Below are 10,862 nucleotides of genomic sequence, written 5' to 3' on the forward strand. Positions count from 1 at the left end.
TTTAAGGCCTCATCCTGTGGATCACCAAGATGCCCATTACCCTGCTTCCAGGGGAGGCAGGTACCAAGCACCACCCCCAGCTGGGCCTGAAACGAAGCGTTTGCCAAGTCTTTGGCCAAGATGCTGTCTGTGCGTGTCACAGGACAAAGCTCCCAGTCACCCTCAGCCACATGACACAAACACGCTCCTGAGCAAACATCCCCTTCACAGCACAGATTTTCCCCTGTCTTCCTTCTACTAAAAAAGCCCCACCTGCTCCATTTCAAAGGCGTGGGGCTGGCACCCACAGGTATTCCCAGCAGCGCCCCAAGGTCCCTGGGTAAGAGCAGTAGGAAGTTGTCCCAAGGGAGCTCCAGGCTGTCCCTGGATTTTTTCTGACTCCCAGAGCAGCTCCTTCACACCAAGCCAGAGGGCAGGCAAAAGGTCTAAAGGTAAGCAGCTTCCTGGCGAGTGTCTGGTGTGTTTTATTAGCATCACATTTCCACTTGTTCATCCGGTTAAGTCCAGGACGAGCAATTGCTCTGCTCTGCCCCATGGCTTCCTCACTGCTGGCTATGGAGAGCTTTTATGTCAGTGTTTCCCAGCCCTGGGGGGGGGTCACCTGCCCATGAACCAGCTCTGGCATGTGTTGAGCGCGGTGGTCTCGATGAACTGGCAGAGACAGGGCACGCTGCTGTGCTCCAGGTGCCCCCCTGCCACAGCCTGAGGGAGCCGGCCAGTGACCAGGAGCCGGACGTAGCATCCACTGAAGATCACCAGGAGCTGCTGGGCCATCACCTGGAACGGGCAGGAGAGGTGTCAGAGCATCTACCTTCAGGAATAGCAGATGATACACTAAATACCATTTGCTCCTCGTTCAAGGACTGGCCTGATCTGAAAGAAACAGGACAGGAGCCAGCAGCATATGTAACTGCCCCAGATCCCCTTCTGGTCAGCAGTGCTGTCCCCACAGGGCAGTGACACTGGTGGGTGGCTGGGGGGACATGCCTGGGGACCTGCCTGCTCTGTCACTCCCTCCTGGTGCTTCCTTCTGCCTGTAGCCAGCCAGGGAGCTTCCATCTGCAGGGATGTCACCCGCACCAAATTTGCTTAGTAACACTGAGAGGAAAACTGGAAAATAAATCAAAATCATCCCTTCTGAAGCTTCTTGCTGAGCAGGAATGAGGACACATTTGTTGCTCAGCATGGCACACGTCTTTGAAGGCATGCTGTATGGAGGAGACAAGGGCTGGGCATAGCCATGCCTCGTCCCCAGCCCGGACACAGATCCCTGTGTTGGGGAAAGGGGGTCTTCCAAATTGGGACCCCTGGTCACCAGCAAGGAACAGCCCAGTCCATGAATTCTGCAAGGATGAAGATGTATCTGCTCAGTGAGCATTAACTACTCAGCAGAGTAAGGGCTGTGGAAGGTGTGTGTGGACCTCCAGGCTCCCAGGTGAAAACCAAAGTGAACCCCCTGGCTGACAGCTGCTGGAATGAGTTTTGGAGGTGAGGTGTCTGGGGGGGACGATTCTGCACCTCTGTCCATCAGGGAGGGGTATTTCTCCTTACCTCTGGTGGGCCCTCAGGGACAAGGCGGAGCAGCTCGTTGCAGGTCACAGGCTTTTTATTTAGGTTCTCTCCACTGGAGAGCAGAGGGGACTCTTCATGCAAAGCCTCCTCCTCCGTCCCCGGGTCGGGCCGAACCACGGCCTCCATCACCACACAGAGCTGGTCCAGGCTGTGCCGCAAGCCCACCTGGAAGAGAAAGAGGTTCTGGGGGTGTCCACAGGCAGGCAGGAGTGTCGTCCTGGGGACAGCCTTTCAAGGACACTCATGGGGTCCAACCCCCCTGCCAAAGCAGCTCCCCAGCTCATATTGCACAGGGCGGCGTCCAGACGGGGCTGGAATCTCTCCAGAGATGGAGACTCCACACCCCCTGGGCAGCCTGTCCCAGGGCTCCCTCACCCTCACTGGGGAAAAGTTCTTCCCCATGTTGGTGGGGAACTTCCTATGCTCCAACTTGCAGCCATTGCCCCTTGTCCTGTCTCCACAGACAATGAAAAGGGGCTGCCCATTTCCCCCTGCATCCCATACTGAAGATATTTATCAACATTAATAAGGTCCCCATCTGTCTCTTGTGCCTTGTCTTTAAAAACCATCAGCCAACACATGAATCAGTGGGTAGCTGTCTGTCCCCTGGCCCCGTGTCTGTCAGTTTGTCCAGGGAGATGAGCAGCCTTGAGACTTTTGGAGGGCTGTACCCCCTTGTGCCTCACCCCATAGCTGTGGGGGCAGTTTGGAGCAGGGCAGCACCGTGTTGGTGCGTTACACACCCTCCTAGATGGAGACATATTCTGCAGGCGGAGAGGACGCAGTTTGCTGCAGTTCACCCAGCATCATGTTTACCCAGGCCTCAGGCTATCCATTTCCTTCAGGAGGACAGGTCAAGGTGTTCAGCTATTTTCAGTTGTGACACATGATTTCAGAGTTTGCCCTTGATTCTTGCTGGCTTTCCTTTATTAAAGCCGCATGATTAATTATCCAGATATGCACGTACCGCAGGGCCTAATGAACTGGGCACCGACAGACGCCGTTTACCCACCTCCCAGTCTGTCCAGTTCCCAGTTCACAACAGGAGATGTCCAGGAGGACATTCAAACTCTCAGTTCTCCTCTCCCACCTCCAATCCCACCAAAGCCAGGTCACCAGGGGGGACACGCAGGTGTCACCGCAGGAGCTGGGGCTGTGTCACTCACCTCTCGTGTCCTCTGCAGGTCGGTGATGTGGGCTGACAGGGCCTGGAGGCAGCGCTCTGGGCTGAAGTGCACGAACCACAGCTGGGAGGGGCAGGGTTAAGGAAGGGGTCTTTCCATGGTTGCCCCTCTGCAGCCCTGCAGTCTCCATGCAGGTCACAGTACAGTCCAGCAAAGGCAGCTGGTGCCTATGGGATGCTCAGGACACAGTCAGGAACAACTAACACACCTCAGGGCTAACTTTAAGCCAAGAGGGTCTGGGCGAAGACAAAACCTCAAATAAATGGGGGAGAGAAGAGGGGTGGCAGGGAAGGGGGGCATTACCAGCCTTCCTCAAACACCTCCTGAAGCCTGAGGAGGAAAAACTGGGCCATTTCCCATCATCTCAGTGGCCCTACATCAGAATTGACTGGTGGGTCACACTGACTTAGCTCCCCTAGACTCCTCCCTGCTTGCCTTCCTTTGTTTCTAGGAATTAATTCCATTTATGTTTTACAGTACAGTGCAGTACTTGGTGCTTGTCTGCAGAACAAGCAGCGTAAAAGATAGAGGGTCAAACCAGACCTGGCACAGGAGCAGGTGGAAAGCATGAATCCTTGGGTTACTTTGTGCTCTCAGGCAGCTCTGGGACACGGAAGTAAAGGTACATCAGACCTCACTTGCTGAGGTGCAAAACTCCACTGGTCTAAAGAAACGTGTAAATCTGGTTCTGAAGTGTTTCCTCCTCATTCTGCATGACTTCACCCCTGCCAGCCCTCCTGCCACTGCCCCTGCCCCCTCGTCTGACCTCCTGTTTCAGCCTTGTTTCCCTCTGCTTTTGTACTTCATGCCTCTCTACATCTCCAGGGAGTGGGGGGAGCAGGGCTCCACCAACAAATCCTGGAGACCACCTCTCTCCCCTTCCATTAACACTTCCATGCAGTTTTAAACTCTCTTCTTTCCCCTTTGTCTAGTCCAGAAGAGGTATCTCTGAAAAGCAGGAAATGAGCCCAGGGATGGAGACTGGTGGTTTGTTTGGGTTTTTTTCCCCCCACAGGCCCATTGTTGTCACTCTGCTCATAACAAGAATCATCCCTGTCCTCTAAGTACAATACACTTACAGGAGTAATTGTCTGCCCAAAGGACTAAGCCCACTTCAATCTTTCAGACTCATTATTTCCACATATCTTGGTCCCCACTAATAGGGAAAGAAGAGATACCCAGTCCCTCCTGGCATCCCACAGGAGGAAAAACAAATCCTGGCAATCCTCCTGGATCATAACACCAATAAATACCTCCACATCATTAGCTTCCCATTAGTAGGACACAAGCAATTCTCTATTGAAAGGATACTTGTAGGATGTTGTGTGGCCCATCCAGGACATCTGTGATCCCCAGAATTAAATTGTGTTTGATAAAGATTTCATTGACAGCTGCCAGCCTCACGTCTGTATTCATATTTATCTATTAAAGAATGGGAGAAAAAATTAACAGGCTCTACAGCTAAAGCTGGGCCAGCCTGAAGCTGCACACTGCAGCTGGGTAACCCCAAACACCTGATATCTGTGCAGACATCTCATGCAGGATTGTTTCTCTTGTAGACAAGGTGGCTGAAGTGGAACTGACTTCCAGTATATCATGTTTTCTGTCCCATCCCCAGCAGTCCCCAAGCAATGGGCTCCTTTCCCAAACCTCTGTGCCAGGTCTCCCCTTGGAAGAATTGTTGCATGCCTGTCGTTAGAGGCTTGCTCCAAAATCCACTCTAACCAGTGCAAAGACCCCTCTGGATTTTGAATCAAGCCTTCCCAGTGTTCCTCAGGTCACTCCTCAGGAATTTCCATACTGAGCAGTGGCTGCTGCAGGCTGGTTGCCTCTCCAGCTGACATCACCCCCCTGTCACCTGCTACTGCCCAGGATACCGCTGGTTTATCATTTTATTCCAACTTCTATGGGTTAGGAGCTGCCTTTTTAGCTCTGGACCTACTGCCAGGCAGGTGTGGTCGGGGCCTGGACCATGACTCCAGAGCGCTGTAGAGACACAACTAAACAGTGCTATTAATAGGAACAGGCAGCTGAGATTGCAGGGACCGAGATAGCAGGGACTGAGGCTGCAGGGACCAAGGCTGCAGGAACTGAGATTGTAAGGATTAAGATTGTAAGGATTAAGATTGCAGGGACTGAGATTGCAGTCACTGAGGTTACAGGGATTGAGATTGCAAGGACCATCATCAGGCATGAGGAGTGAGCCCCCAAGGCTTCCCCCCAGTCGTGGGAACATGAGCCACACTCTGCAAGGGTTTATCTCCAGCAACAGGCAGTTTGAGCCAGGCTGCCAGGCTCCAACACCCACGTTTCAGGCATTGCGACACCTGACTTGGCTGTGTCACATCCCTTGCCTGAACCTGATCCCCAGCCCTGCTGTACAGATATTCCCTCCTCCCCAAATTAATTATGGTCTTCGCATGCATCTAGGACACAACCTGGGTCCCAGGGCTTTGGCAGGAGGGAGTCCCACTCCCCGTGCTCTGCACACAAGCAGCCTCCTCCTACCTTCCTCTGGCGACGATCGATAACCAGTATCACCACTACGGTGACCGCGACAGCAGCCAGGGTCACCAGCACGCTGGCCTCCCAGTAGCGTCCGAAGGAACACAGCTGGACCGTGGAGTAAATGTTTGCCCAGAGAGACATGTAAAAAACCTGTAAAAAACCCAGAGAGACTGATGGGAATCACAAAACCATGAAGGTGAGGAAAGCTACAGGAAGAAGAGAGCTACTGGTCCCTTCTCGCAGGGGAGAATGGGGAGAAATCTTCTTCCCTCACTATAAATTAAGTCACAGGAGATTTTTCAGAGGGTGAGAAAGGACAAAATCCCTTTGTGATAATAAATAAAGGACTAGAAGGAGCAGAGGATAGTTTATTGTAAAAGATTACTGAAGACAGAGTGTGAATTACTAATGGTGACTCATACCTAGGAAGGGTTTCAACCGAGTTCTCCATTTAGATAAGAAATGCACTCACTGAGGCATACTGATAATGCCTGTAACAGTCCCTGTATTCAGAAGGCTCCTGTGCTCAGAGTCCTCAGTTACAGTAACACTCAAACCACGGTCTCTGACACCGTGCTCAAGGACTACGCTAAGGGCTGACCAACTTGGCCTTGGCAGAAAGACAGGCAGAACAGAATTAATTTGCCCTTTATTTCAGACCACACACATTTGGGCAGGAGGCTGCCTAGAAGCAAATACAGCACAGCATGTCACAGCCTCACCTTGCAAGAGTATAACTCACTGGCACCAAACACCTCAAAGCACCGAGCACCGATTCCCACGGTGTCAGTGGAAGGAGAAGACTTGTACAATGGCTATCCAAAAAGATAAGGGCAACTAAGAGAAGTCAGATTTTATCACACCCTCAGCGCGCTGCAAAGTATGAGCCTTGCTAATGGTTGGGGTCTCTGGAGGAGCTTCTCCCACCAAAAGATGACAAGCAAGACTAGACAATCACCTCTGTAACCAAAGCTGACTGGCCCATTGGTCTAAATTAGCATCAGGACCAGAATATCTACAGATTTTTTAAATGAAATTGAAAAAGAAAAGTCTGATATAGGCACTGCTACCTCAGCATACACTGATTATCCAGCCACGGACAGCCCACGTCGCTGGGACTACCAGCAAGGTTGGAGAAGGTGCCTTGCTCTCCACCTACAGAAATCCTGTGGACTGAGGTTTCCTAAGGACCCCACAAGGATGCTGAAACTCAGTATCTCCTCCCCACTCCAACCCCTCTCCCCAGGCACAGGAACCCCAGGTCTTGATGCATCTCAGTGGGTGCATGTCTGTGAGAAATCCCACCGTCCTTACCACAGCAATAGCTATCTGGAACGCCCTGGAGTTGTAGAACATGTACCGCCTCACTTCAGGCTTCAGGACAGCATCCTGGATTAACCTTCTCCACTGATCCGCTGCCACCTGCTCAGGGAGGAAACAGCAAACTAGGTCCACCCACTGGTTTCCATGAAAAGAGAAAACTGCCTTTTTAGCATCTTTCATCACAAAAAAAAAGATGACAGATTGTCCCAGGGACACTCCACCCCATCAGAGTGACTTTGAAGCAATTCTCTCAAGCCTATGGTAAGTGGGTTTCTTAAGGAGGTGTGAGCCAAGGCCACTGCAGCTGACTTGCAGTCCATGGGCAAGAGACTGAAGCTGAGCATGACGTGGGTGAAATGATGTGAACCCCTCCAGCACTCACCCCAATGGGGTCCCCAGGGGAGATCACGTGAGGAGATTACCTGAACCCCAAGGGACTTCAGTTTCTCTGCACAAAGGTCCATGTCAAAGGAGGTGGCCGAGCAGTTGTTGTCCATGCTGAGCACCATGAGCACCTGGCCATTGAGGGGTTCTGCAAGAGCAGGGAGGAGACATCAGCACAGGTTTTCCTCCCAGCAGTTAAGGAGCATGTGGCAAAAGGAAGCCTGAGGAACACAGACCACATTGAGACCAGATCTACGTGTTTTAAACGGACCCAGAATTCCCCCTTGGATATTTCTAAGAACATCACAAAGAGCTCTGGAAGCAGCACAGGGGCCTGATGTCCCCTGTAAGGAAACACCCTACAAAGAGGAAGGAAATCCCAAAGGCATTCCAGGATCAAGCAGTCAGAGGTAGCATAATGCTCTGATCTTCAGCAAGATAATGTCTTGCCTCACTGATCCCTATCTGAAAGGATGATGGGCTCAAACTGCTGGGTGTTCCTAAGGATGTCTGCTTCTTAGAGAGATCTCCCATCGCTGACACACCCCACCCACTACGAGAAGCAGCTTAGGCAATCAAATCAAGGTGCTTTCCAATAATCACATTGTCTGGGATGTGGCAGGGCTGCCTTGGAGCATGAGCTCCATAGGTCCTTCAGCGTCCAGGTCCCAGGTCTCACAGTGCTCCTGGGCAGCGTGGCTCTGCTCAAGGCTCTCAGCTTCCCAGTTTCAGCCAGGGCTGGGACCACAGATGTAATCTGCAGACTCAGGTTGCAGTCAGGAGCCCAGAAAGCGTGAGGAGAGCCTGCCCTAGATTAGAAGAGACAGCTGCTCAGAGCTGAGATAGACCAGTCTTGGAGCAGCACAGCAGAGCTGTGATCTCCAGGCATCCTGTTTCACATTCACCTCGACTTTGCCCAAGCTGTGCTACATCAAGAGGAAGAGCTTGTGTCTAAGGAAGTGACGTGCTCAGATGAGATCCTGTTTCACTGAGGCACTGCACCCAGCTTTCCTTCCCCCTTAAAGATCTGGGGTCAGTCCCAGGGCTGCTCCTCCTGACACTGCCTTCTGGGGGCTCTCCTGGACAGCTGTGCTGCCCAAAACACACCTTGATGTTTAGTTATTTTTACAGGTGAGGTGCTGCCAAGGAGCATCTTTGAAACATCCACCTGGGGTTATTTTTCAGGTTGCTGCATTCGGTGCTGCCTCCCTGCTCCTCACCCAGGAGCTGCTCACTTACCTTTTACCCACTGCAGGGATCCTTCCTTTAAATCACTCCTACAGTAGAGGATGGAGGGGAACGACCCATTTTTCTCCGTTCCACCAGCTTGGCTTTTATGGGCCATGCTGAAGGTGCCTCTCCTTGAGGGACAATGCAGTGTGGTCAGAAATTCAGTGCTTCTCTATCTGCCTTATCTGTCCCTGCCACGAAGCCCTGATTCAGCCCCGCAGCAGCAGGCAGCAGGCTTGAGCTCCTCCTCGGGGACCAGATTGTGAAACCTTCATTCGCACTCCCACAGACAGCTTCCTGGAGATCTTGCTTTCCACCAGCAAGGAGGAGACATGTTCGAGCCCTGAAAAGAGGAAAAGAAACCCCAAATTTTTGCAGAGGCAGCAAACAGAGAGCACAGACCGCCTGGGCATACCCTGCTATCTGGACCCTACTGGCTGTAGGTGTTACCACATCCCTGAGAGCCAGCTGTGACTGCAGGACACACAGGAGCCCCTTTTGCTGAAATTACTTTTTCTTTCTTTTTGTTTTTTAACAGGTGGGCAAGTTATCCTTAAATATCCCATCAATTATCCCTGCAGCCTTAAATAGTCATATTTTGTCAATGATTAGCCAAGGAACGAGGCAGGGTTTCTCCTCACAAAGCCAACAGGCTTTTCACCATTGCTTCCAGCAGGCACTTTACTCCAGAGCCAAGTGTAAACGCTCTTCCCTGGGAGCCATGGTGACGTGGTGGATAACTCAGTGAGGCGGTGGATAACTCGGTGATGAGGTGGATGACAACTCCCCACCGCTCGAAGGAAGCCGTGCAGATAAGGAAGGAGAACGCATCCACCCCAGGCAGAGGTGAGCAGAGCTCTCTCTCTCACCCAGCACCAGCAAAGCCTTTCAGGTCCCCTCTCCTCTCCGCCACCAGCAGTGCCAGCCACGTCCCCGCGCCAGGCAGCGTGCCCACGGGTTTGCTGCTGACGTAGGTCTCTCACCAACTGCTGGGATCTGTGGGTGGTTATTAAAGCAAATGCTTGAAAGACTCTGAGTTTACTCTTCAGCCTCCAAACCTGTCCTGTATTTGATAAGCTCCGCTCCTGCTTTGGCACCAGGAGCCTGTTGCTGTCTCCTGGGCTTCAGGTCCCATGGGGAGCTCATCTGCTTTCCTCACAAAGAGGATTGCTTTAGTTTTTTGGCTGATGGTCGATGCTGCAATTACCCCCTTGCACAAAGCCAGGAGAGGACCATCAGAAAGGAAATTGAGGCAAGAGAAACAACACCAGAAGCTCTTCTGGTTGCAGAAAAAACCCGTGGAAGGCTGGAAACTGACACTTAAAGGAATCAAGCCACAGAATCACACAGTTGGAAAAGACCTTTAATATCATGGAGTCCAACTGTTCCTGTCCTGTGCTAAACCATACCCCTGAGCACCTCATCTACCCATCTGTAAAACATATCCAGGTGGGTGACTCAGCCCCTCCCTGGGCAGCCTGTGCCACAGCCCCACAACTCTGCCAGCGAAGAACTTTTCCCTCACATCTGCTCTGACCCTGCCCTGGGGCAGCTTGAGGCCATTTCCCCCTGTCCCATCTCCTGTTCCCTGGCTGAAGAGACCATCACCCACCTCTCTGCACCCTCCTGGCAGGTCAGTGTAGGTGGTGATAAGGTCTCCCCTCTGCCTCCTCTTCTCCAGGCTGAACACCCCCAACTCCCTCAGCCACTCCTCATAGGATTTGCCCTCCAGCCCCTTCCCCAGTCTCATTGCCCTTCTCTGGACACACTTGAGGACCTCAATGTCCTTCTTAAGGTACACACTGAGGTGTGAGGTGTGTGCACACAGGACAGGCACAGCACCTGCCCTTCACCAGTCCCAGTGAGGGGCGATTCTGCTGCACGCTCCAGTGCTGTTTCCACCGGCACGTGTTCCAGATCGTGTCTCCCAGCACTGAGAGCTGGATTCCGACAGGGAATTTTCTCACCCCTTTCCCCTTCAATCCCCTGAGGTTGGCATCAAACAGGAGGGAGAGTGAAAACACAGGACAGAAGAACCTGCACAAAACAGTGGCAGAGCAGAGAGTGAAAAGGCAGAGGAAATGAAAGGAAAACCTGATGGAAACCTACCACCCTGTTGTTGCTGCTATCGCATTACAGGAGAGATGAACCAAGGCTCCCTGGCTTAGACACTGAGGACTTTGAGTCCCTGGAGAGCAGACCCCAGGAGGTGTGGGGCGATGGGTGCGGCAGGGTCAGGGTAGCTCAGCCTTCCCCACCACGTCTGGGGGCTGCAGGAAGGAAACCGCCTTCCCCAGCTGGGACGGGCTCACCCACAAAAGCAGTTTTGCTTTTACCTCTCCGTGCAGCGCAGGCTCTTTTGGCTCTGTTTAGTTTCACTTCAGAACAGCTGCCTGGTTTTGGAGATGGCTCCCCCCAGATCTTCTTCTGCCTCCTCCTGTGCTCACACAAAGAGCATCCTCTCTCCTCCTGCACTCCCCGGGCTCTGTGTCTCTCTACATCTCTTCTTGTTCTTTATGCAATACCAACATTTCTCTGGTGGCTTTGCCTCTTTCAGGCTATGGTCCTTCTTTTTAGGGCGCCTCCAAGCCCTAGCTGATCAGCAGAGACACACTGGAAGCACTCTGCAAGTCCTCCTGCGACCGCAGAGGCTTACCGGCT

At 52.5% G+C, this 10,862-nt stretch overlaps 1 protein-coding gene across 1 annotated transcript; it reads right to left on the reverse strand.

The window, feature by feature from the left end:
• Positions 1–460: 460 nt before the first annotated feature.
• TMEM268 (transmembrane protein 268) lies at positions 461–8,316 on the reverse strand (the record flags this gene model as incomplete). Its single annotated transcript, XM_084272472.1, has 8 exons — positions 461–777; positions 1,552–1,737; positions 2,739–2,819; positions 4,068–4,178; positions 5,265–5,414; positions 6,579–6,686; positions 7,010–7,119; positions 8,211–8,316. The coding sequence occupies 8 exons, from the start codon at positions 8,314–8,316 to the stop codon at positions 598–600; spliced, it is 1,032 nt and encodes a 343-aa protein (XP_084128598.1). The 3' UTR covers positions 461–597.
• Between the last annotated feature and the right edge of the window lie 2,546 nt (positions 8,317–10,862).

The sequence above is a fragment of the Gallinula chloropus genome, assembly GCF_964237585.1.
Source record: "Gallinula chloropus genome assembly, chromosome: 18".
Classification (NCBI taxonomy): domain Eukaryota; kingdom Metazoa; phylum Chordata; class Aves; order Gruiformes; family Rallidae; genus Gallinula; species Gallinula chloropus.